Source organism: Phalaenopsis equestris, unplaced genomic scaffold (assembly GCF_001263595.1).
Source record: "Phalaenopsis equestris unplaced genomic scaffold, ASM126359v1 Scaffold198954, whole genome shotgun sequence".
Taxonomy (NCBI): Eukaryota; Viridiplantae; Streptophyta; class Magnoliopsida; order Asparagales; family Orchidaceae; genus Phalaenopsis; species Phalaenopsis equestris.
This window is the reverse complement of record NW_018218850.1, coordinates 301,043-328,457: the sequence shown is the minus strand read 5'-3', so window position 1 is coordinate 328,457 and position 27,415 is coordinate 301,043. Positions and strand designations below refer to the sequence as shown.

The 27,415-nt window shown below is 38.3% G+C and overlaps 1 protein-coding gene across 2 annotated transcripts in view; it reads left to right on the top strand.

The window, feature by feature from the left end:
• Nucleotides 1-24,955, top strand: part of LOC110035672 — a 38,502-nt gene extending 13,547 nt beyond the window's left edge. Inside the window, exons 7-10 of one of the 2 annotated variants that reach the window (XM_020739941.1) lie at nt 4,385-4,612; nt 6,301-6,738; nt 7,268-7,340; nt 24,452-24,955. In XM_020739941.1, the coding sequence (XP_020595600.1) occupies nt 4,385-4,612; nt 6,301-6,738; nt 7,268-7,340; nt 24,452-24,693 (981 nt within the window). In that variant the 3' untranslated portion in view covers nt 24,694-24,955. The remainder of the gene's footprint in view (nt 1-4,384; nt 4,613-6,300; nt 6,739-7,267; nt 7,341-24,451) is intronic. The other variant, XM_020739942.1, reaches the window with a different exon arrangement.
• Nucleotides 24,956-27,415: the final 2,460 nt, after the last annotated feature.

Here is a 27,415-nt window from a genome sequence, read left to right as displayed (position 1 = left end):
CTACCCCACAGTTACACTAACTCCTTTTTCATTAATTCATTGTGACTTATAGGTACCCCTCTCGAACTTTGATCTACACAAATAAATTATGATTCCTTACTTTGATTGATGACCACACTCAGATGACTTGGGTTTCTATATCTTAAAAAAAAAATCTGAAGTTGTAATCTTATTAAAAAATTTTCAATTCTTTATTTTGACCTAGTTCAAAACATCCAATTCATGTTTTTTGGATCGACAACTGCCGTGATTTTTTAACTCTATATTAGGAGAATTCTTGGTAAGAGCACCCTCCATCATAGCTTTTGTACAAATACTCGATAAAATGGGGCAGCCAAGCGAAAATACCGACATCTTCTTGTTGTTGCTCATTTCATTATGTTTCAATCTAATGTCCAGAAATATTTTTCGAATGATGTCATACTTACCACAACAAATTTCATCAATAGTCAAAAAAATTCACAACTTTTGGACCCTATTAGCTTTCTTGATGTCATGTTTTTGACCAATTGGTTCTTCTCCACTTTAGAAATCAAAATATTTGGGTGCATGACTTTTGTTCAGAGCACTGCCCCAACTCATGGTAAACTTGATCCCCGTTCAACCAAATGTGTCTTCCTTGGTTATTCTCTTACTCAAAAAGGCTATCGGTGCGTTGATCCTATCACAAGTAAATTCTTTGTGAGTGATGATTTCTCTTCTTTGAATGTTTCTTCTACTTCCATAGTCTTGCCCCCAAGTGAGGGACAGCTAGATTTTTTGGACACTATTCTTTTTTCGACTACGGTGGATATTCCACCTACATCTCTAGCCATTGTTTTCTAGGAACTCTCAATCCCACTGGATCTACCACCAACTAGACCAACATCTCCTCTATCCACTCTCCGTGTCAATACTTGGCGTATTAAATCTACGGCTGAGACCCGTCTCAGTGCTCCTACACTTAAGCCTACTGCCTCTTTGCAGGTCTTGGGATCCGCTCTGACCGACATCCCCAGAACTACACTCTCTAAACTTGCGAGAATTATTTTTGCTCTGAATGAACAGGCATGTTCTACCATTGATGTACCCAATCAGACATGCTTTCTTTATTTCATGGCAAGATACATCTCATTCCACAACTTATTGCTGACCTTGAAAACATTTGCCACTTCTTTGACCAATCATCTTCCATCAACTATTCAGGCAATATTGGCAGACCCTTCCTGGAAGGATGTAGTGATGGATGAGATGAATTCCTTTCGGCAAAATCATACATGGGATGCTATTGTTCTTCTTCAGGGAAAGAAAACAGTGGGTTGCTGGTGGATTTTCAGCATTAAATTTAACTTTGATGGATCCTTTGAATGCAACAAAGCGCAGTTGGTCTCCTAAGGTTACTCACAAACTTGTGAAGTTGATTATGAGGAGATGTTTGCTTCAGTTGCTAAACTTAACATCATTCAAGGTCTGTTATTCCTTACCGTGAATCTGGATTGACCCTTGCTTCAATTAGATGCCAATAATGCTTTTCTTAACGGTGATCTCACAGAAGAGGTGTATATGTCTCTCTCTCTGGGCTTCGACACTACTTCTCGTGGACAAGTGCGTCAACTACAAAAGTCCCTCTATAAACTAAAGCAATACTCTTTAGCCTGGTTCGACAAATTCACGTAGGTGGTAGTGGGCCATGAGTTCTCTCAGACCCAATTTGATTGTACTTTTTTCCTTGGGCATTCCTCCAACGACCATATTTTCATCCTTATCGTCTATGTCGATGATATTGTGCTCACAGGTAATGATCTGCCGGCCTTGGAGTCTCTTAAAGGCATCGTCGCTGCATCTTTTGAAATGAAGGACTTGGGATCTCTCTGATATTTCTTAGGCATGGAAGTTGCTTGGTCCTCTTGGAGCATTTTTCTTTCTGAGTGCAAATATGTGATGGACCTATTAACCTAGACCAACCTTCTTTGCAAACTAGTTGCTGTACCGATGAATCCCAATGAGAAATTGACAGATGTTTCTAATGTCGTTCCAGTGAACAAGACACACTACAACTTCCTTTTGGTAAACTCACATCTCGCCCCTTTGCACCCCAACATTTGTCTTGTTGTTGGTATTGTAAGTCGGTTCATGCAGGACCCCTATGAGCACCATCTCACTGTTGTCCACCGTATCCTCTTTACTTAAAAGGCATATCGAGCTCAGGTTTGTTCTTCTTTCTCCACACTTCTCGCTTTATTTTTGTTTATACAGACAATGATTGGGCTGGGTCCGTCCATGATCGACCATCCATCTCGGGTTATTGCTCCCTCGTGTGGGAAACTGTTACTTGGAAAAGCAAAAAAGAGTCGGTGGTTGCATGTAGCAATGCTGAAACCGAGTTTAGTTCTATGTCCTTGGGAATATATGAAGCCCTCTGGTTGTGCATCATGCTCCGCGAGTTACGTATGATGATCTCTGTTCCTCTACAATTGTTCAGTGATAATAAAACCACCATTAACATTGCTCGTAATTTGGTCCAACTTGATCGTACGAAGCATGTAGAGATTGATTGTCACTTCAACAACGAGAAGCTGAATTCTGGGGAGATTTGTGTTCTAGTTATCTTATCCAGTGGTCAAATAACAAATATTCTAATAAAGAATCTTTTTCGGCCATTGTTTGACTTTGATCGGCCATTGTTTGACGACTTCAAATCCAAGTTGAACATGATTGACATCTATGCTTCAACTTGAGGGGGAGTATTAGAATTATTAGAACATTTTTCTTTTACTTTCTGGATATTTCATAGTTTATGTGTTTTCTATTTTATAACTCTTGTATCTTGTATTTGTACCCCTTTTGATATCAATAAAATTATATCGCTGAATTTCAACATATACATATATATCCCATGATTTTAAACCTAAAGAGTAGACTACAAGAATTTTTTTCATTCTTATTGGTTTTCCTTAAACCAATTCGAAAGCTTGTGTTCCAAATTCAAAAGTAAAAAACTTGCTTCCCTGTCCTACTTCATACAAAATATCCTAGTGAGTGTTTTGTGAGTTTTTTTTTTTAATCTAAGTTTCTCTCTCTTTTTTATTTAGTATTTCGAATGAGGCTTAGAGGGTTGCCCTTGTTTATTATCAAGATGACTGTACTATTTAACTATGAAGCAAAAAAGTGATATAATTGTTTATCGATCAGTTTGAGGGTGAAAGTGTGTTTGGATCGGTAGATTCCTAGGCATGTAGATGTTTAGGTATGGACATAGTAAAATAGTTAGGTGAACTACATACAATTTTTTTACTTTGATTCTTGCATCATTTTCTATCACTTGTCTAAAAAATTTTAATATCTCAAAGGATATATTTGGGGGCAGCTGTTGTTGTTTGAAGAAAGCAGTTGTGAAGCTGCTGCAGAAGAAACTATTTTTCAAAAAGTTATGGTGGTTTTTATAAATTTATTCTATTTTCAAGAAGTCAGACCGTAGTTATCTGGCAGCCACGATACTTTAAAATCTCATGTTGAAAAAAAAACAATTTTTAACATATAAATTTTGAAAAGCAGCAAGAAAGCAGTTTCCAAAATAGAAATGCGGTGATTGTCTGAAAAGCAAAGCAAATCGAAAGCTGTCCCAAACATACCCTAATGTCCCTTTTGGATGTATCTTATCCTCCGATGCCTTCTATTATTGATTTACTAGTGTTTCTGATTCTATTCAAATGTATTAGATCTAAAGTCTACTTGTGCTGAATATATTGCAATTACCCGTTAAATTAGGGTTGTTCAAATTTTTCAAAATTTTCATTAATTTCTTCATGATTATTCGATCATTGCATTAGTTTTCACGTTTTTATTTTTGTATCATTGATCTGCATCTAAAACAAGCTTTTGCATTTCTAATAATCTTTGACTTTAGAATCCTAATTTCCTTCTGTGATTTGTACAAGTTTCATCATTGTAGTTGCATCATGATGCCCTATTTTCTTTTTTGATAATCTTTGCATATACCACTGAAATTGTTCTTATTTACAAAACTAACTCGTAAGTTTTTAAAATGAATTATCATATCGATTTATTTTTGCTTTCCCTGACCTAACTTTTGAGAATTTAAAGAACGCAAAAATGTTTTGGAGTTTTATTGTAGTTTTCATGTTTTGAGTGGTTTTATTATAAATGAAAGTAGCCGAGTGTTTTGTAAATAGGCAATATTTGAATATTATGTAAGAAAATTGCCCTTTTTTTCTCTGGCCCTTTTTTTCTCTGAAAAAAAAAAAAAACTATGGAGCATTAAAATTGGAATTGTAGCTTTTCTTGTTTGATAGGTTCTTCTCAAAACAGTCTCCTTTTTTTCCCTTCCCAGTTTTATTGCAAGTGCTTTAACGGGCGAATTAATTTTGCTTGTGTTCCTTTCCAGGAAGGTTGCAAAGGCCTCCTCTATATGGTTCTCCATGCACGTGTTGTTCTGGACTTGCATGAAAAGCACGAGGAGGAGATCAGTTTCGAGCAAGTTGAAGGAGATTTTGCTTCATTCCAAGGAAAATGGCAATTGGAACAGCTTGGGGACCAGCACACTTTGCTCAAGTACAGCGTAGAGTCAAAAATGTGCAATGATAATTTTCTGCCAGAGGCCATTGTGGAAGAGGTATTGTTGTTGTTCTTCCCATTTTTTGGTCCTATATTAAAATTGAATGTTGTCTCAATGAATGTTTTATCTTAGAGAATAGAAGGAAAAGTTCACTTAATAAACTATTTGTCTATGGTAATAATGCAGAAAGGTAACATTGAGTTCATGAAAATGCAAAAACGAAATACAGCCATATTCATAACTTGGAACAAGCCCAAGAAACCGTCTTCCAACCTTTTGAGCAGCATTTTCTTGCTGCTATCAATATAGATCTTTCAGCCGGGTGTAAGGGGAAAAGATGAAAGATTTGGAAAGCGAGGTTAGCTGGCTTAATGGTGATCTCTGACTAGGTTGTTGAGGCCTCAAGATGTAAAGTAATGAACCTTTCAGGGAACTGTAAATTAGAAAAATAACCAAGAAAAACTACCTTTTCTGTGTCAGCCAATGCAATTGAGCTTTGTTTATATTAAATGATCTTTATTTTTTTAAGAATGATTCTAGTTATATCTTTTTTTAGGTCTATTTTGTTTTACCACTGCATCAAAGAGTTTCAGCTGCTAATAGCTGTTGCATTTTAGAATTTATATAAAGTCTATTTTTGCTTATAAAACTATTGAACGGATATTGTCCTGCATTGATGGTCATTATTTTGGGTGAAATAATTTGCAAATCTTCTGGGTCCTTCACGTTCAACTATGCTATTACACTTCCAAGATTTATTGTTTTTGTGATAATTCATAATAGTACAACTATTACTCTCATCCATTTGTAGATAGCAACGTGACTTGGAGATTGGTTGCTTTGCCTCCTTTATATAACCTATTAATTACTTTCTCAAGTAGATTTAAGATTGTTCTATCAGCAGCTCCTAGTGTTTGAATCTTAACTTGTCCGGTACTATTTGTTATAAAATACTTTTTTAGATGTTATTTCATGTAGCATCCCGAATTCTCATCCATCTGGATATTGTCCTCTTTGGTTAAACAGTTTCGTGATATTGTCCCATTGGTGACTTCTTAGGTCTCCCATTCTAACAGTGCTCCCGTAAGCTTAATTTTAGAGTATTTGATAAAGTCTAACCATTACATTGAAAGACGCCTCGTTATTTGAGAGTTGAGCTTCATTCTATTTAAAGGGTTTCACAATTCATTTTGCATTCTTATTGTCTGATTTATAGTGATAATAGTCCAAAAAACTGCAAACCTTTTTTAGATATTGCCTGCAGTTGACATCAGCCAAGCTTTTATCAAGTTATTTTTTTCCTTGATATAAGTTCGCTTTTAAGTTTTCCTATTTGGAGTGTTATGTGAGTTGGAAGTCTTCATTATGAATGAAAATAAGTCCTTAGCGGGAGTAGCTTTATCCTAGAAGCAGGGAAAAAAAATGAAGAGAAAAAAAACGAAGAAACGCTTGATAAATTTAAAGTAGTTTAGGAGCTTTTAATGTAGATTTCAGTAATCTGTTACAATCTTTAGGAAATTTTTCAGAAACTGTATTCAAATATTTTTCTTATACATAATGTGCATGTTTGATACTGATCTAGCTATATCGTTATTGCCAAACCACACTGATTATTAAGAACCATACCATTTTTTATTAATTTTCTTTACTCTATTTCAAGAAGTGTTTATAGAAATGAAGACCAGATTCTGCTTATCTTATTTGACATTCTTACAAATCGCCAGTGTTTTTGTTGTTAATTTCAGGTAGTATATAAAGATCTTCCATCAAACTTATGTGCTATACGTGATTTTGTTGAAAATAGAGTAAATGCTATGAGTGATCCTCCAACTAAGGCAATGGCCCCAGCTGAGGATGATGTGCATATGACTGAAGATATTCTAAAAGAGAATATTTCTAGCATGAGCTCTAATACATTGAAGTACAGGCCTAGAGTTCCAGGCTTGCAAAAGGATTTAGACATCCTCAAAACTGAGATTGCTAGATTTGTATCAGAACATGGTCAAGAAGGTTTCATGCCAATGAGAAAACAACTGCGCTTGCACGGAAGAGTGGATATCGAGAAAGCAATCACTCGATTGGGTGGATTTAGGAAGGTTGCTAGTTTGGTGAACCTTTCGCTTGCTTACAAACATAGAAAACCAAAAGGTTACTGGGATAGCCTTGAAAATATGCAAGAAGAGGTAACTTGGAACTTTCTCTGTGGTCCTGCAACCTTGAAACTTATTTCCCTCAAAAATGATTTACTTATTCCCATTTTGTTCCATGCTATTCTATTTAATATCATTAATCTAATTTAGCTGGTTAATATCTTGGAACGACAACAAAAACAACAACAAATACAACAAACCTTTTTCCCACTAAGTGGGGTCGCCTACATGAATCCTTTTTCTCCATTGCATCCTATTGCGTGTCATATTTTCATTTAATTCTAATAAATTAAGATCATTTTTTATATAGTATGCCCAAGTCTTTCTAGGTTTGCCTCTGCCTTTCTTAACATAAGTCGAGATTAAAATATCTACTCTCCTAATCGGATCTTCAGATGGTGAATAGCTTGGAAGTTTTTATAAAGTTTGAGCTTGCTTGTCTGTTACTCTAGCGTTCAAAGTTGTATAATATCTAATCCATTTAATGGACTTTCATTTACTTAAGTATGTGCTCTTGTCTACATTTCTTGGTTTTTTTTAATTATTTTTTTCGCTTTCTCAGATAAGTCGATTCCAGAGAAATTGGGGAATGGATCCTACCTACATGCCAAGTCGAAAGACATTTGAGCGTGCAGGTGAAAAGAAAATTTTTTTTTTCAAGTCTATGAAGCATTTCCTATTTATAACTTGAACGAACAATACTATAGTTTTACGATTGTTTGGAATGTTATCTATGAATGGAAAATTTTTGGGAGCAGATATACTGACCAAACTTTAATCAAGATAATGTTAAGGCCAATAAATTTACTTTGAGATGAGTGCAACTCATTTTTCTAATTGGGTGCATTTCCATAAATGCCACCCAATTCCTATGTATTTATGTATCTAATGCCTAAAATTTACCTTTATATATTTGTACCACCCATATCTTTCATATCACATAAAAAATTCATGACCCGACCCGAGAGTTTGGAATGCCAATGCGGGAATGGACGTTCAGACGTACGAAAACTATCTAAATAGTTTCATTTCTTAAATAAAATCATCCAAAATATGAGTTAATCTATTTTACAAAACTTTAATTTATTACAATTTGTTATATTTAAATTCTTACAACAAAAAAAAAAATTAAAAACAAAATTATTCTATCTATCTTCCCGAGCTTATCTGCTTATTTTATATCATCTAGGATCCATCGACTTTTGACTAGATTTTTTCAAAAAATATTAGTAGTTGAAAGTATGTGTTAAACTACTCAATAAGTAAAAGTTCTTTAAATTGCAATAATTCTTATTTTAATAATATTTTTGTAAAATAGTGTAAATAGTTAAATTTAGCCTCGCATTGCCTGATAGAGCGATCAACCTGCACCAGCCTAATGAAATTGTCATGCATCTACCTCTTAAATTAAAGATGAACAAACTAATCACGGAAGGCTATCAAGAACCCTTCCACTAAATCAAGCTATTGTGTCGTCCTTCTAACCATTCTTGCAGCTATTCCTGCCACCACCTCACTGCTTCTCTCTCACAAGCAATGTGACCAATGTAAGTCTCCTCTCTTATGGTTAGGACATGCTTTCAATGATTTTCTATTCTCAATAGCTAGTTCTCAGGCTCCGCCGGCCCTCCTGCTCTTGTTAAAGAGGTCACCCATGCATTTGTCTCCCTCTTGAAATAGGAACAAATTAATCACAAAATTTCTCAAAATCCTTCCACTAAGTCAGGCTGTTAGGTCGTCCTCCAAACCTTTCCGACAATTGTCCTTGCCAGTGCTTCTATGCTTCTCCCTCAAAAGCAAATGTGGCCCATGTGACTCTCCTCTCCTATAGACAGAACATGCTTTCAATGTCCTTTTCTATTCTCAATAGTAGTTCTCACCTCCACTAGCCCTCCTGCTCTTGGAAAGTGGGGGCGGTTTTATATCTTGAAACACCTTCTGATACTTATCTATTGGTGTTGTCTCATTATCATTGGCCTAGGTTTGAGAATTGTGAATTAGTCGTGTTACTGCAGGTATCGTCTGAGTAAATGTGTCTATTGGGACACTTGTACCACTGGATGTGGATCACTATTCTGCTCTACAACTATTCTAGCCTCTCTATTGCTTTAATCTATATCTTCCTGATTTTTTTTTATTGTCTTTAGATACGAAAATTTTGCAATTATTACAATGAATATTATAATTATTATTTAACTTTCTTAATTACAATTGTCAGCTTGGAGAATACAACAGGATAATTTTTTAATAGAAAGGATGATATAAATACATATTACAAGTCCCAATTAAAAAGAAAGGCATAAATTCATATATAGGCTAACAATGAAATACATGAATGAGCAAACGAGAAAAAAAGATGCAAATAAAAGCTAATAATGGCAACAAAAGTAATTAGCCTAATAACTAGACTAATAAATTTAATACTCCCTCTCAAGTTGAAGCATAGATGCCCATCATGTTCAACTTGGATTTGAAGTTGTCAAACAATGGTGAGAAAAATTCTTGATAAAAATATCTGCTAATTGAGTATTAGTTAGGATAAATAGAAAACAAAATTCCTCTGAATTAAGCTTCTCCTTAATGAAGTGTCTGTCAATTCACACATGCTTGGTCCAATCATGGTGGACCGGATTGTGGGCAATAATACAAATGAGAGCTTTATTATCACAGAACAACTGAAGAGGAGCAGAGACAAACATATGTAATTCATAGAGTAAGATGCATAACTAAAGAGTTTCACAGATGCTTAGGGGCATGGAGCGAAACTCGGCTTCGACACTACTTCGGGCCACAATTGACTATTTTTTACTTTTTCACGTGATAAAGTTTCCTCACATGAATGAGCATATCCTAAGGTGGATTGTTGATAATTGACATACCCGACCCAATACACATTTGTATAAACAACAATAGAATGAGAGGTGTGACTCGATAAAGACAAACCTGATCCCGATGTGGCTTGTAGTGAAGGATCCTATAGACAAATTGGAAATGATGCTCATAAGGATAATGTATGAATTGACTCACAATACTGATAACATGATAAATTTTGGGGCCATTATGGGCGAGGTAAATGAGTTTCCCCACAAGCTTTGGTAGTGTGTCTTGTTCATCGGAACTGCATTGGAAATATCAGCTAATTTCTCATTGGGATCCATTGGGACCGCCACTGGTTTGCAAATGAGATGGTTATTTTTTGTTAATTGACGAAGTACATATTTGTGTTGAGATAGGCAAATGCCTTGAGTTGATTGGGCAACTTCCATGCCTAGGAAGTATTGGAGTGAAACCAAGTCTTTTATTTCAAATGAAGTAGCCAAAATACCTTTCAAAAATTTCAATGTTGGTAGATCATCACCTGTGAGTACAATATCATCGAAATAGACGATGAGGATATCAATTTTGCTATTAGACAAATGCCGAAAGAAGTAGATCTGTTTGGGGCTGAAAAAAACCATGACCGATTACAACCTTTGTAAACTTGTCGGACCAGACCCTTGGGGATTTCTTCAATCCGTAGAGGGACTTCCGCAGCACACTTGTCCTTGAGGAACAATAGAGTCAAAGCTTGTTGGGAGGCACATGTGCACCTCTATAACATCCCCATATAGGAAAGCATTTTTGACATTTAGTTGTAGCAGGGGCCATTCCAGATTTATAGCAAGGGAAAGTAAGACCCAATTGGTGTTTAATTTAACAATTGAAGCAAATGTCTCATTGTAATAAACTCTGTATGTTTGTTAGTAACATTTGACGACTAACCGTGCCTTGTTGCGCTCAAACATTATATTTGAGTTAAATTTGGTGCTAAAAATCCAGTGACTCCCTACTGCTTTCTTACCTGGAGGAAGTTCCACAACATCCCATATATGATTCCGCTGAAGGGCGTTCATTTCTTCCATTACTGTAGTTTTTCAAGAAGGGTCAGCTAATGCTGCTTCAATAGTAGTTGGAATGTGATGATCAGTTAAGGCAACAACAAAGCCTTATAGGTCGGCGATATAATATGGAAAGAGATATATTTTTCAATGGAATAAAGAGAGCTTGCTTGAGTACATGCCTCTACAAGAAAACTCACCTCATTTGGAGTGGTGCCAATTTTGGGGATGTCACTCAGGGTGGTTTTCAAATCTTGTAAAGGAATAGTAGGCTCCAAAGTGGGAATATGAGTGCGCTGAGTGTAGACACAGAGATAAGTGGAGGTTCTAGTTGTTTGGTCGGTGGTGGATCCAGAGGGAATGCGGGCTTCATGGATATAGTTGTTGGAGAAATATTCATAAGGGTCGGATAAGGAATAACGCTTGAGAAATCAAGTTCCTCCTCACTTGAGGCTGTGCTAGGAAAGTAGGAAACATTTTCAAAGGAGACATCAACACTTACATAGAGTTTATTTGTGGTATGATCAAGACACCGATAACTTTTTTGAGTGGCAGAATATTTAAGGAATATACATTTTATAGACTTGGAATCAAGCTTACTGCTATTAGGAGCAGTGTTCCGAATAAATGTTGTGCACCTAAAAATCTTTGGTTCAAGTGTGGTGAAAAATTGATTGGTAGGAAAATATGACATCATGATGGCTAGTGGAGTTCTAAAGTTATGAATTATTGGGGGAATTCTATTGATGAGATAGGCGACAACAAGCATGACATCATTCCAAAACTTTTTCGGGACTTTAGATCGAAACATAATGGCGAGCGAACTACTTCAAGAAGAGGTTAGTTTTTTCTCTCGACTACATTCTATGGAGGTGTGTCCGTACATGGAGTTATGATGGAGGATGTCTTTACTTATTAAGAACTCAACTAAAATTGAATTAAAGAATTTACTGCTATTGTCAGTTCAAAGGACTTGAATTGAAGTTTTGAATTAAGTTAAAATAGAGTGAAAGTTTTTGAAGGTGACAACAATTTCAGATTTATCTTTTAATACACAAACCCATGTCATTCGAGTGTAGTCATCAGTTAAGATAAGAAAGCACTGTTTATTAGTGTAGTTGGGAGTGTGAGAGGGTCCCCACATGTAACTATGAATAAGCAAAAAAAGAGTGGAAGGTGTGTAAGGATGAGATTGATATGAAACAAGATGATGTTTAGCTAATTGACAAATCTCACAGTTGAAGCTAACAAAAATTTTATAAGTAAACATTGACAGATACAATTATTTTAAATACTGAATACTGGGATTATCCAAACGATATTACAACAACATAATAAGACATTCAATGAATTGAAAAAAACTACAATTATTGGGAGAAGTGTTCTCTTTCTCCGTGTCTTTCTATTGGAAGAAGTAGAGCTCAACTATTCTTTTAGAGGATCTAATCATCCTTCCTGAACGAAGATCCTGAAAGAAACATAAATTAGGACAAAAATTAATAATGTAATCCATATCATGTGTCAGCTTACTAACAGATAACATGTTACACTTCAACAGAGGCACATTTAACAGATTTCAGAGAGACTGGTTAACACAATTGATCTTTTATCAACAATAGATTACAAGATCTATCAACAAATTTAAGTATATCTTTCCTAGAGCTTAAATAAGATGTTGAGAAAACTTGAGAGTATCCAGTCATGTGGTCCGTAACACTTGTATCAATAATCCATTGACTAGAAAGGGATGTGGGTGTAAGAGTGATGCCTTGACGGACGTGGGAGGTGGATGGGCTGAAATTGAACTGATTGGATCTCAGGAGTTTAATTTAATTCTCCATCCGACTCTTAAGAGTTTCGGGTGATTCTGGAGTGTTCCGAGTAGGAGTTGGTTGTGTTGTAGTAGATTCAGATGTTGTAGTGAGACTCTTGTCAGAGGAGGATTTGGATAAAGATTTGTATATCGATTTCACATGAAGTCTCCAACACCTTTCTCTTGTATGGTTGGATTTGTGCTAGTAATCACATGTGGACACAGTGACTCGAGGAGGGTTTGACGAGTCTAGCTTACTATTAGTGCCTAAGGCAGATGATTCGACTGAAGTAGAAGTGCCAAGCATGACAATTCTTCGGCTCTCTTTGCGTCGAATTTCTATAAAAGCAGCACAAGCAAAAGGAAGGGGATCTCGGCCAAGGATACGACCTCAGACATCATCAAGGTCTTTGTTAAGGCCTCCCAAGAATTGGAACATGCAACCTTTTTCTACAATTTTCTGAAAAAGGGAAAGTTTTGTTGGTGATTCTCACATGGACATAATAGAGATCACATTCCATCCATAGGACCACTAAATCAGTATAGTATTGGGTCACTGTCTTTGATCCCTATTTCGCCTCACAGATCTTTTTATAAACCTTATAAAGTTGGATGGAGTTCCCAACATCTGAGTAGGTGTCTTGAACCACAGACCATAGGGCACTGACAGTCTCCATGGAGTTAATTAGCCGCGATATGACCATGAAATTCTCCACTTTCCACGCTTCATATGTCGATTCATTTTTTGGAGGTTCACAAATCGTTCCCGCGAGATAGTTGGATTTCATGCATCCCTTGACGAACAAAGATAAGGCTTGGGACTAATGGGAAAAATTAGATCCATTCAATTTATGGGTGGCGATTAGGAAGTTTATGTGATTTTCCTGTCCTTTGGTTTGCAGAGGAGTTGCGATCTTTGTTGATCCTCCGATGGACTCAAGTACACCATCGGGGGAAGGCTTGGTGGTGGAAGAATTCACCATAATTCCAACTAAGCCAAATGTGATGTTGGGTTGCAGAGATAGAGAAAAATTCTGAAGATTGGACAGGAGAATCACAGGAGACCAAAGGAAATGGGAAGCATCGGCAGGTAAATTTACAATAGGTGACTAGTTGGGAAAGCTTCTTGGCTCACGGGAGCTAACTCACACAGGTAACTTGCTGGCTAGGAGACATTCACGGGAGATGGATTCAAGACGGACAGGTTCATGGGAGCAAAATTGTTGGAGATCTCACGAGCTTGACGAGAATCGCTGGAGAAAAAGGAATGCGGGATAAAGACTGTTGGAGAAAAAGTGCACTGCATAAGGTTTCTCATGAAAGGTAGGAATCTCACGGAGAAGTGGAGGTGAAACCGGCAGGCTTGAAGAGCCGACAACTAGTGTTAGATCCTTGCTTTGATACCATGTCTTGTTTGAAAATAGAGCAGGTAATTTTTTTGATAGAGAAGATGGTATAAATGCATATTACAAGTCCCAAATAAAAGGAAATGCATAAATTTTGAAATAGACTAACAAGGAAATCCGTGAATAAGGAAACGAGAAAAATGAACCAAATAAAGGCTAATAATGACAACAACACTAATTAGCCAAATAATTAAGCTAATAAATCTAATAATAATTAATATTTTTCTTAAGGGTTATTATAAAATGATCATCATTTTGCTAGCTCTATACTTAGATTCTGATACCACTCTTGACACAATCAGACCCCAGAGTTTGAAATATCAAGATAAAAACAGACAGTTAGACGTAGGAAAAATTATCTAAATAGTTTTCATTTCTTAATTAAAGGCATCCAAAACATAAAACAATCATTTTATTTTACAAAATTTTAATTTGTAATATTTTGCTCCGCTTTCAAATACATTGTTTGAAATCTCTTGGTCTCCCCTTCCTCTCTGCCATTTAGTTTGGGCACAACTTGGTTTCTCCCCCTTTCTTCGCTTGTGCTTGCCTTGGACAATCATTATGTCCTTGAGCTGTTCTAAGAAGGTTTTTGTACTAACTCTTGCTGATTAGCTTATGCATGTGTGTCACTCGAGCTTCTCTTGAGCATGAAATGTGTTGTAATGTTGTCAAAATCTCAATTTTGCTCTCTTCTCCTTTTCATCTCCCTCCTTCACTCGCTCTCTGCCTCTTGCATCATCTTTCTCTCATTTTCTATCCTATGGTTAGTACTTTTTGATCGAACAAGATGAGAAAATAAATCTAGTGTCATTTTTTCGTGGTTGGTCGTAGTAATAATCGAACAACACCCGCAAAACATGTTTCCTATGCAGTTTTTTTAATATCTTCTTCAATTTTATTAATTAAAAAGATATTATTATAAAAAATACCAGCATTTTAACTTTTAAAAAGTCAAATACACCATTTCATACATAGGTAATGTGACATTTATGTAAAAATTGAAGTGTAGGATTTAGATATTTCAATACATAGAAATTGAGTGGTATGTATGTGTTGAATCAGAGATTGTTCTTGAATCACACCCAGAGATGAGAGTGTGAATAAGGAGAGCTAGAGAGAAAGAGAGAGTATGGAGTAAGAAATCTTCCGATGAACAATAAAAATGGGAGAGAGGAAGAAGCTATCCTGAGAAATGCTTCCCTTAGTTATAGTGGTTTTAACACTACAATGGAAAATACATTTTTGCTCCTACTTAGGCTTTTAGTAGGGTAGCTCTGGTATTTCATAATTTATTATATTTTCTCTATTTTTCTATATGTTCAACCGACTCGGCTCGATTGATTTGGTTTGGTTGGATAAACTTGATATGATTCTCCGAGAGCATCCTTAAATGATTGACTCTAGGTCAGGGCACTTAGTCTGAAGATATTTGTGTTTAGATCCCTTTTAGGCTCTAGTCTTGGTTGGTCGGTCGGTTGAGCCATTTTGCTATCATTGTTAGTTCTTTGTGGGTCCCGTTGATCCTTCACAGGGGTTCTCTTCCATTCTCCTTTTTTTATGAGCCAATAGATCTTCTCGAGATACATGCTGATATTTTTTTGATGTACATATTTTAGTATCTCGATTTCATTCTTGGGAGATACAATTGCAATAAAAATAAGAGAATTTAATACAAAAATAAATTATTTAATTTTTAATTAATAGCCTTGATTAGACTTCCTTGGTTTCGGGTCCGCTGGTCCTATAAATAGGGCGACAGGCGCTTTTCATATATGCACAACATTTTAGTCTTCGTCTGACGCACTCGTTTCTCAAGCTCTTTGCATGTTTTGCCGAGCATGGATAAGTACGAGATATCTTAGGGTCATGTCTTGGACAAGGACTTGACCTGCTCGAATTTTTTGGCAAGGGAGACCTCTTGTTCGGAGAGTGGATGAAGATGGTCATTGTGAAGGGAAAGGTCTCCACAACCAGATCTGGTGGGATCATTTAATTCTTTCATAGATCTTGCATCGAAAGATGCCTAGCCTGTCGGGCCGGTCGCCCAAACTGTCGCCCAAACTGTCGCCCAACCTGTCGCCCAACCTGTCGCAACCCCTGTTGTCGCTACTCCACTGGTTGCGATATGTGACCCGCCTGCTGAACTGCAGAACGAGCTGCTCGGGCTACTTATTGGGAGTTCTTGTCTATTTATTCTGTGCTCCCAAGTGACCCTACCTTATCTGAAATGATTTGGTTTATGAGCACGCAGGTTTATCTTCGCCTTTAGTTTTTGATACTTCTTGATATTTCTTTCGTCTATAGGTTCGGTTGTACTCACGGTCGAAGCTCTTATCTGTCGGTCACGGGATGCGGAGCGTGTGGCAAATGAAGGGGGTCAGAACTCCAATAAGCAAGGTGGAATCGATTGTCCTGCGAACCTCCACCCCTCCATTGGCCCATGGCTAGCCGCTAAGGTTTGATCATCTCCAAGGTTCTTGGCTTATCATCCGGATGAGGTAGAAGGCATCTTCTTATGGACTCTCTGGACCCAACAAGATGGGGGAGATATATGATCTCTCAGCCTATGTGGTTAAGCTGCACGAGGCAATGCAGTATGTTTGTTAGATGTTCATGAGAGGTTCTGCATTTCCCAGGTTCATGCCAACACAAATTGGATGAGCTTCAAATTCGGGGGAGAGTGTTTTTTCAAGAGGCTGCTTTGGGTGGGGCATTTCTCGACTGAAGTCGCTTCGGATTCACCTGTAAAATTTTTCATCTTGGACTAGCTTCTAAGTATTGTATAATTCATACAGTTGAATGTAATAAAAGTTTTATTTTTTGTAATTTTTGGAAAGCGATTGCGCATCTATTGTACGTCCATCACCTCTATATAACGTGTTTGCAGGATTACAGGCGACACACTTTCTCTGTGATTCTCTTGCGTACGAATTTGTCTCGTTGTGGCTCATTTGTCTCTGACATGTCTTCGAAATACGCTCTTCGAGATTTCAACTTGATCTTCTTGAGGTATTGGTCACAGATGACATGGGAAGAAGTCCAGAAATGCCATGAGAGTTATGTTTTTTATGCAACTGTTAAGCTTAGGGAGGTTCTATAGACAGAGAAGGTGACTGCGTTTTATGACAACGATCTGCTATTCTACTATAATCAGTTTCGGCTCGGTCTATGATTTGCGCTTTACATGGAGCTCCGGTCGATTTTGGCTAATGTCGACGTCATTTTCACAAAGGTTATTACCTAATTCCGTCGATGTGATCCTGCCCTTCATCATATATTGCCCACACCACAAGATTCTTTGGTTGTTCTATTTATTCAACTTTCTCTTCTTCACTCGTGTGTCAGCTAATGACTTGATCCAGTTCTTGTCGTCCGATAAATTTCAATTCATCAGCTTGGATGACAAAGTTAGAGAATGGCAGCAACGCTTTTGCATAAGTTCTTCTCCTTGTAGGTGGCTCATTTGAACAGTCCCTTCAGGTGAGGCTCCACCCAGGAACAAGCTGAAACCCTCTGCCCAAGCACAACTAGAATCCAAGAAGATCGAGATTATTAAATTGTTGGCCTCGCAATATCTGTGGATGCGAAGGTCGTGAATAATGTTCTTTTTCTGGAGATTTATGGGGAAATGATGAACAATGACTGGGAAGCTTTTGACATCGCCTAGGCCGAGAGGAAGTTCATAGAGGTAGCTCGTGCAACATCTAAGGAGTTGAGGAAAATGACGAGGGCTAACATCGTTTCTAAGTTTGGATCTAGCCCTAATCGAGAGGGCCAACTATCGAGAGAAATTTATTGAGTCCTTTTTTATAGGGTCCTAGAGGATTGTTCACCTGGTCTTTGAAGAGGCTTCCAGCTTTGAGGAACCAACACGTCAGGAGGAAGAATTCGTGGACTTAGAGGTGGTGGAACTTCTAAGCTCTAGATTGACAGCTATAGCATCTCTCTCACTGTCGACCAGAGTTGAGGCTGGTCTCTCCTCTCCATCAGTACTGAGTGGGTCAGCAGAGTCGCTACAATGCTCACCCGAGGATTAGCTGATATTCCCTAGTACTCTTGAAACTGTACAATTCGAGAAGGAGCGTCGACAGTGACATAAATATTCTCTTTGAACTGAGCGGAGACTTCGAGGAGGCCTCTGTTTAAGCCGAGTCAACCTCACATCTGCCTGAGGAAGCGTCGGAGGTCCAAGTTTTGATGGGCGTTTCTTCATTTTGGGGATGCCAAAGTTGTTTAAGTTCGATGGGGCAGTACACTCTGGTTGACTTTCACATGGATTGGTGCCTAGAGACTGTCGCTCCCGACCTCACTTCATTCTGGGGATGCCAAAGTGTGTCTCTTCATTTTGGGGATGCCAAAGTGTGTTTAAGTTTGATGGGGTAGTACGCCCTAGTTTACCTTCACATGGATTGGTGCCTTGAGGCGGCTGCTCCCGACTTCACTTCCTTGTTGACGGAAACCATCTGGTCTCAGAGCCTAGGAGAGGTTCTTTTGGAGAAGGGCTTGGTTAATTTGTATCTGATAACTAAGTCGCTTCCACGCCGTAGCATAGCAGGCCTCCCACATGCAGTCCAAAAGCTCGTGATGAACTTTCTCGGAAGTTCTTGGAGATGGAAAATGTTGGAGAAAGCTAAAGTGGATAGCCTGGGCAGTCAAAATGGCCTCTAGCTCTAGAGGAAGAAAAATGTCTTTTGAAAGAGCGGGTGACCTCCATGAAGTCACTCGAGGAGTTTTTCGTCAGCCTCTCCTCCCATTTGACATTGGTTCTAGTCTGGGATTTTGTATGGCATCGTCGGTTTGTCAAAAGCTAGACTCATCTCCTTGGATTGGGTTGACTTGGGGATGTTCTCCACGTTGGTATTCGGCTCCAAGTTCGAGGAGGGCAAATGAAGTGAAAGCGGTCATGATGACTGTGGGTCGTCAAATGTTTAATCGATCGTCTCTTCATATAATTTTCTTGGCTTTTTTTTAAAAGAATTTGTAAACATTTGTTATATGCAAATGCTTGTATGTTTCTTTATAATGAATTGATGGGTTTTGGTTCGATCTTACTTTTGTTCTTCTAGTGTTGTATCCTCGTATTGAGTGATCTGCAATGTATTGTGTGTTGGACTATGAGGATCGATGAATTGGTAGGTTAATAATGTTTTTGGTTAGTCTCATGAGCTACCACCCTGCTTAAGTCTTACACCACCCATGTCTCGATTGCTCTATTAGGTTGTCATTTCGGACGAGCTGCATCTTGCACCAGACATATTAATGGATCTTGTTGCAGTCATTGCCGGGGTAACCGTTTAGACTTACTATTGGGGCGATTCGCACGCTACCCACTACGGATTTGTCACTAATGGTTAGGAAATCTTGCCGCGGTGTTATGAGACATGTTTTTATATGATGCATGAATGTTATGGGTCAGATCTTGGTCAATCTTTCGATTGGACGACGAGTGTCATTACCAATTATTTGGCTTATACATTTGGAGGGCAAGTCGGTTGTCCATGATGAATGGTCCGGTTCACATTTGATTGACTTTCCCCACGATTTGTCGTTGTGCGACTTGTTCGACTTTCTTTAGCTCAAGGTCTCTGGTGACGAAAGTATTCTCCTGAATGTACTTGTTGTAGTACGTTGAGTCCGCTCATTTCTCTTCTGCGAAGTCAAGCGCGAGTGCAATTTCATCATTAGCTTCTTGCCACTCAACTAAGTCTTTCTCATCGAATGTTGAGGCTGCCACCTCTCTTTAACTATGAAGGTTATACTCAACTGACAATACCTCCTCCATCCCATGTGACAGTATAAATGGGGTTTGTTTGGTCGCCTTGAAGGAGGTTTGTTCGGACCTCCCACATAATAAATGATAGAAACTCGGTTGAGTTTCCTTCAACTCCTTCGACCTTTTTCCTTAGCATGTTTAGGATGATTTTATTGGTTGCCTCGACAACCCATTAGTTTGAGGATGGTGTATGGACCCGAACTTCAAGTCAATCCTCTGGCTACGAACATCCCTCACCCTTGATCGGCGAATTGCGTTCCGTTATCTCCGACGATTACGAGTTGTAGCCCATAGTTACAGATCAGAGCTGTCCAAAAGAAATCCTGAACAATATTTGAAGTGATCCGAGCGAGCGTCTTAGTTTCAATCCACATGAAAAAATAATCTACAATAAGCAGGAAATTTTGTTGGCCTCATGACGGGGTGAGGGCCCTACGATCACCACAAATATTGTTCAGGATTTCTTTTGGACATATCTAATCTATCACTATGGGCTACAACTCGTAATCGTCAGAGATAACGAAACGCAATTCACCGATCAAGGGGTGAGGGATGTTCGTAGCCAGAGGATTAACTTGAAGTTCGGGTCCATATACCATCCTCAAACTAATGGGTTGTCGAGGCAACCAATAAAATCATCCTAAACATGCTAAGGAAAAAGGTCGAAGGAGTTGAAGGAAACTCGGACGACGAATGACTGTGGAATGACAGGTTAAAATTTTGTGGGTCAGCTGATGTTGTAGCAGTTCGTACTTTTGACATTGTTGACACCTCAGTAATCTCTAGGTGTCTTGCAGTGTCGGCCAAAAATATCTTTGTTGTTGTACTCTATGTGCTAATTTTTTTCCTCCGGAGTGGTGTTCAATGTACTTCCTGGAGGACATCTTCTGCCTCATTTTTTTTTATACATCTTAAGTACAGTGAGGTGTATGACATTCAAAAAAGTTTCCTTTGATCGAAAGATGTTGGCATCCTTAATCGTGAAATGTTTCACTTCGGTTATTTTCTCCAAGACCTTCTCGGTTTCAAGGTATTGGATGTATGAATCCATACAGCTCTTTGATCCTTTAGCTCCAGTTTTATCACCTCAGCTTCCTTTATGGTCAGTCAGATGAGCCTATGGGGCATCCCTTCCCTCAAGTGGATGCTCTTGGATAGGAAATCTACTACCTGATTGTCTTTAAAATGGGCTTGATTAATCATGAACTCTTTGAATGTTCTTATCTTTACTTTAGCTTTGAGATACCGCCCCATCATGTCATCCCTGATCTCAAAATGCCCTTCCATCTGATTGCCATCAATTGTGAGTCGGACCTCACCAGTAGGTGTCATGCGCCCACTACATTGATAGATTTTAATTCGACTATCAGATCTTATTTATCTTGATTATTGGCAACCTCGAACTCCACATGTATTGAGTGATAGAAATGATCGTCGGTAGGACTAGTCAGGGCGAGGTTGAGCTCCGCCACAGCGTGATTGGATGCTCCATCAATGTCAAGAATCTAGGCTTGGCTGCCGCTTGTTAATTTCGGGTTCGCTTGGCTTGGAAAAGTCTATCAGGAAATCAATTATCACTTGAGTTTTAATGACAGCTCTCGGTACATATGACAGATCAAATTTGTTGAGCTTTATCGTCCATATCAGGAGTCGCCTGGAATGTTTTAGTTTTATGAGGATTGACTTGAGTGGGTTGTCGATGATGCCCTAGAGCAGCGGAGCCTGCGAACGGAGATAATGAGAGAGCGTGTTAGCTTTTTCATTATTAGATATCTGAGCTTTGCATTTTAGAGGACCCGACTGACATAATGTACAAGGAATTGCTTACTCTTTTACTCTCAAATTAAAACCGAGTTAACAACTTCTGCTCCAACCCCCAAATACATGGAATGCTTCTTGTTCGGCTTTAGATTTTGCAAGAGTAGGGGCAATGCCAGAGAATCTCTTAAAATTTTGAATGCTTTCCCACATTTGTCTATAACAAAATTCTTTGCTTACCTTAATGTTTTGAAGTAACGCACTTGGGAGGATTGAGCTTGATATTAAATTTTCTTAACGTTTTGAATGCCTCTTGTAAATCTTTCATATGTTGTTCGTGCGTTTTACTTTTTATTAAGATATCCACATGCATTTCAATATTTTTTCCTTTCTGTTTAGGAAAAATTGCATCTATCTTGCGGTGGTAAGTAATATCAGCATTTTTTAGCCCGAAGAGCATTACAACATAGCAATACGCTCCTCTCTAGTGATGAATGCAGTTTTTTCAGTGTCTGCCGGATGTATCTTTATCTGATGGTATCAAGAGAAGGCGTCAATGAAGTTTATCCAACAGTTGGGTTCTACAAGTGCGTCGATTCACCGTAGTGGGTATCTATCTTTCAGGCAAGCAGAGTTCAGATTGGTGAAGCTATTGTAGGGATTACCCATAGGGGGAATGTCTTCATTGGTGAAGGCTATAAGAGGACGCAAGCTGTTTTGATGTGAGGGTGGTTGTGCATGGCTCTCTTGACTATAGCTACTTTAGGCTAGTTCAGTGGGATGAGTCCCAACTCCTCCAAAGATGGCAGGAACTATGCTAAGAATAGGAATTTTGTGAACTTTGACCGACTTGTCTGTTATTTCCTTAACTAGAGCCTTCCACTGTTGCTGGATCGTTGCTCCGAGTGTCATAAATTCCTTCAACTTCCCTGAGTTGATTAACTTCTCGATCAAGCTCTGGAAGTGTCGGTAGTTCTCTGTGTCATGATTGTGGACACGATGATAGGCACAATATTTCGTTGAATCTTGTAGGTCAGCTTCGTTTTTCATAGGAGGCGCTTTGTTGAAGTAGTCATTTTGTATGGTCTCTACCATCTCAATCATTGAAAGTTTCAACAGATTTGGTTTGCATCCTTCATGATTGGGTTGCGATTGCATGACATATTGAGTCGGATGCTGATCAGAATATCAGGTCTGATTCTCTTGGTGGTGCATTCTGTCGGTCACTCTATGAGCTCGGGGCAATTGGGCGTCTTCGAAATGAGGGCGGGCGGAAGGACGTGGATTGTGTCTCAACCTCCACCCTTCGACTTGAGCTGTCCTTTTTTGCATGTGAAGAGTGGAGGATGCTGTTTTGGAGGAGGCAGGGGTGGAGTTATATTCCTCGGCTGATATGTGGTCGTTGGCCAGCTCCAGCAACTTGGTTGACATCTTTAGCCGCAACAGTCCAAATGCGTATCATAAGTGTCTTTCCTTTAGCCCTTTTTTCCTTTAGACCCTAAGCTAGAGCTGCATGGGCAACTGCGGGCTCCATGTGCAGCTCTTCCAACATCTTATGGAAGTGGGTGATGAATGAGCACAGACTCTCGCTCTGTTCTTGACAAATTCGTAGAAGGGCTTGCAAGCTCTTCTAAGGCTTCTAGGCAATGGAAATTTATGCCCACAAACATCTGCTTGAAATTATTGAATGTTGTGATTAACTTTTACGCTAATTCGTTGAACCATCTAAGAGTTAATTCTCTCAGCTTGTTAAGTGGTATAAAGAAGGCGACATTTTATGTACGTTGGTGATCCCTAGTACCACATGATCGACTCAAACGAGGCTATGTAGTCGATCAAATCAGTCTGCCCTTATAGGACTCTAGTGTTGGGATCTTGAATCGCTTTTGGGGCTTGACCTCACAGATTTGCGGGGAGAACACATTCTCGGATTGATGGGATAGCTCAGTATGCCCAAACCGATGACAATCGATCGTTGCCAACCCAATTTTAGGAGTCATCTTCCCTTTCCAAGGTTGGGGGACTCTTCTGTCTTTGGACACCGGCCCTTTATTCCGGGAATGTTGATCTCTTTCTTGAGTTAGTGCAGCTTGGATGACCTCCAATATTTGATCTTTCAACTCTTGAATTTATTGGGTCACGAATTCCCTCGTGATCTCCCTATTATCTGTGTTTATGTTATTTGGTTCTTCTCTTTGGGTTATCTTCTTCTTGTTTGTGACAAGATCCACACTCAACATATTTTTTAGAATGTCGAATCTGAGATTGTCTGTGAATCACCCAAGAAATAAAGTGTGAATTGGGGGGAGGTTGTTTTATGGAGCATGAAAGGTTCTTATGAATAGTAAAAATGGGAGAAGAGGGAGCTGCCCTGAGAAATGCTTCCCTATTAGTTGTGGTTTTACCAGTACATTGGAAAATAACTTTTTGCCCCTACCAAGTTGGTCTTTTACTAGGGCATTTTTGGTATTTCACAATTAATTAAAATTTTTCTATTTTTTCCTATATGTTCGACCGGCTTGGCTTGGTTGATTAGGCTTAATATGATTCTCCTATGGCGTCCCGAATTGATTGGCTCTAGCTTGGCGAATTCCGCCCGGAGAGACTTGTTTTGAGAGCCCTTGCTTTGGGATGGCTCAAGTCTTGACTTGATCGGTTTGCTGAGTCATCCCATAGTTCTTTTTGGTTTCTATGGGTCCCATTGATCCTTATCAAGAGATCTCATTCATCATCCTCCTATTTTGAGCCGTCGGATCTTCTCGAGACATGTGTCGAAACCTTTTTGATGTAAGTTTTCCTTTTATTTATTATAAGTATTGCACTATCACAAATTTTTCTTAAAAAAGTATTTGAGCAAATTAAATCACAAACATACATCACGCTTTATATGCAAGCAAGCTCTCAACTAATAGGTTAAGGAAGCCTACATAAATTCAATTCTTTATATTCTTTTTTAACAGGCCATATTTCATATCCTATGCTATGTAATATGAGTTGTTGCTTGTACTCCGAGAGTATCGCTTTTATCAGAACTTTGACGATTGCTGCAATTGATAGCTTTGCTTTCAAATTCTATCGCTTTTATGTACTTTCATTTTTTTTTCCCATCTAATAGGGCGTTATGACATTGCCCGAGCACTGGAGAAATGGGGCGGCTTGCAGGAAGTTTCCCGCCTTCTATCTCTTGAGGTAAGGCATTCCAGAAAAACGGGAGATCGTGATGGAGAGAATCAACGGGATTCTAAGGTTTGTGAGACCGAGGACCACAGAACGGTATCACATAAGCCAATTATTTCGCAAGATACGCAGAAATGGCTCACAAAACTTAAAAATTTAGACATAAATTGGGTGGAGTAGAAACTATACTACTATCTCATTCTCCTCTTCTTCGGCCTTTTCGGTCTTAGTTATAATATTTTTGGATTACGTTTGGCCTGATTGTCTCAAAGCGAGCATTTAATCTTTTCGACTAAAATTTTCTACCCCCGGGCTTTTCACGTATTCTATCATTCCGATGTAATTTTCTGTAGAAAAAAATGGAAAAAATCCCTCATTTTTCTTGTTTTGTGTCACATGTTGACCGGATATTCTTAAGTTAATGCAACTCGATTTTACCTATCATCGCAAATGAATTAATAAGTTTGATTAATGTGTTTATTTATTAATCAAATAATTATGAATATTTTTTATAATTTTTATGGAAAAATTAATAAATTTGATTTGCAAAGTGTTGGATTCGTTTATCATAAACAATATTATTTCAAATTCATGAATAAATTTGTTATGATGTTTGGTTAAGATTTGATAATATGTTTGTTTAAGATTCAATTTTAAATTTATTAACATCGAATTATGTTAGATATTTTTTCTTTAGATTGTTTTTATTCATGAATGCAAATTATTAGTGATACGATGCTTGTTTGTTCATTTTATCCAATTAAATTTCTCATTCTTAAGCTTGATGGTTTGTATTTTAATAGGCTTAATGGAATTTGGTTGGTTAGTTAATAATCTACTTCATAGTGTAGCTCGTTAATTGGCTTAAAGAAGTTCAGTGGGTTTGCTAATAAGCTACTTACTATAAGCTTGTTGATTGGATCGAATAAGCTACTCAACACTAGTTTGATAAATATAATCTGATTAAATTTAATCCGTGATTAAGTTAAGTTCAAACAATATAATTTTCATTATAATTTTGTGAAAATAAAATAAAAAATTTTATCATATTTTTCTCAAATAAATTTAATGGATTTAAAGCTTTCCTGTATTTTTCTTTTCAATTTCTCAACCGAAAAAAAAATTATTGAGAATCTATTGACTAAAACCTGATCATAATGGGTATACAGACGTGTTTTTTGAACTAGACATAGAATACTATTAATTAATTAATTTTATACTTGTATACTAAAAGATTAGATTGCACGGATCTAGAGGAAAATTTGTAGTCTGCTCCGTCGAATTGGCTATTCTCGGCTGACTTTTCCTCCATAAGAAGTTTCTTCTTTCAACGGAGGACTCTTTCTCTCGATAGAGGATTCCTCCCACCCTGGGAAAACTTTACCCCCCAAACGATGAGTTTTTTCGCTAGATAGAAAGCTTTTTCGCTCGACTGGCCGTTGGAATCCGACAACTCCTTGACTGAAATATTTTAGAATAAAAGATTTTGTTGTCGATAAGTTATCGAGTAAACACATAAACATAAAAAACTAAATTATCCTGTAAAAGAAGGGCAATGTTGTAATTTACTTTTTAGTCATTCTGTCATCTATAAATAGGGGATACTTTCATGTAAAGAGTCTTTTGGGGCTCCCCTCACTTGTAATAACTAATTTTATGGAATAAAATGAGTCCACAAGCCCGGGAACACTCCATTTTCCCCAGTCAGGGGAAGTTTTCCTTATATCTCTCTCTCTCTCTCACAACATCCTCTTTGCTCAAACGTTATTTTCCTTGGGCATAGTCAACTAAAAAGATTTGGTTTCAATATTCTTTTAGGTGTCGTAAGCTTGGATCATATCATCAACAAGAAAATAAGCTAACATTGAGAAAAAACTCTTCACAGAGCTAATCCTAGCAAAAATTGCAAGGGAAACTTGCACACTAACGAATTATATTTTCTCTCACAGTTCTATGCAAATTTTCCATCCTATCTTGCATCAAATTTTCCCAATACCGGCTCTCTCAGCCTGTTTTCTTTGTGCAAAAGTCTACCACATCAGCTATTCAACCGGCCGAACTATCTCTCGCAGCTACTGACTCACCTCATTGGGTCGCCATTTCCACCAGCTGACCTAAAGATTTTCCATTGCAAGCCGGACCTCTCCCCGTATGATCAATTTACGTCGACCGACCATTAGCTGCTCCTGTCGCGAGCAGAACATCTCCCCGTCAGTCAATTTTAGCCGGTCGATTTCAGTGGGAATACAAGGAGTTGCCTCCTAAGCATCTATGTCCTCTTCTCCATTACATGCTCCCCCTATCCATAAAGCTCGGTGGTTGATTCAATAGATCTCTATGACAGGCTTATGTATCTACAAAGGAGGAAGATGTTTAATGGAGGAAAGCTCAGATTTTTTATCTCACCGAGCGACTGATGTCCAACTGCCCGACTGCTGCCTGGCTAACCGACCTGCATCTAGCCACCTTGTTGTCTGGCTGACTAACATCGAGCCACCTTATCATGAAGGCAATCCCTTTCAGTCGACCTACTCTGCCAGCCAACCGACTTGCGTTTGGCAACCTCGCTGTCCGACCGACTGCTGTCAAGCCACCCACCTCAGTCCGTTACACTCGTCATCAGCAAGGATGATAACCCATTCAGAATAGTTCGCCAGTACCATGAATTCAACAAGGAAGAAGGTCAGATATAATAGAAAATTAATACCAGATGAGGAGATGGAAACCAGAGAAATAGAAAAGAAGCGTGCACAGGGGCAAGCATCTTTAGCTCTTTTTTTCTTTTTTTTGGAGAAACGACACCAGAGAAAAATATGATCCAGATCTGAGCCCGCGATAACAAGGAGACATCTACCTCCGGCCTGCCGTCAATCTCCGACCGCCAATCTCAAAAGAGAGAGGA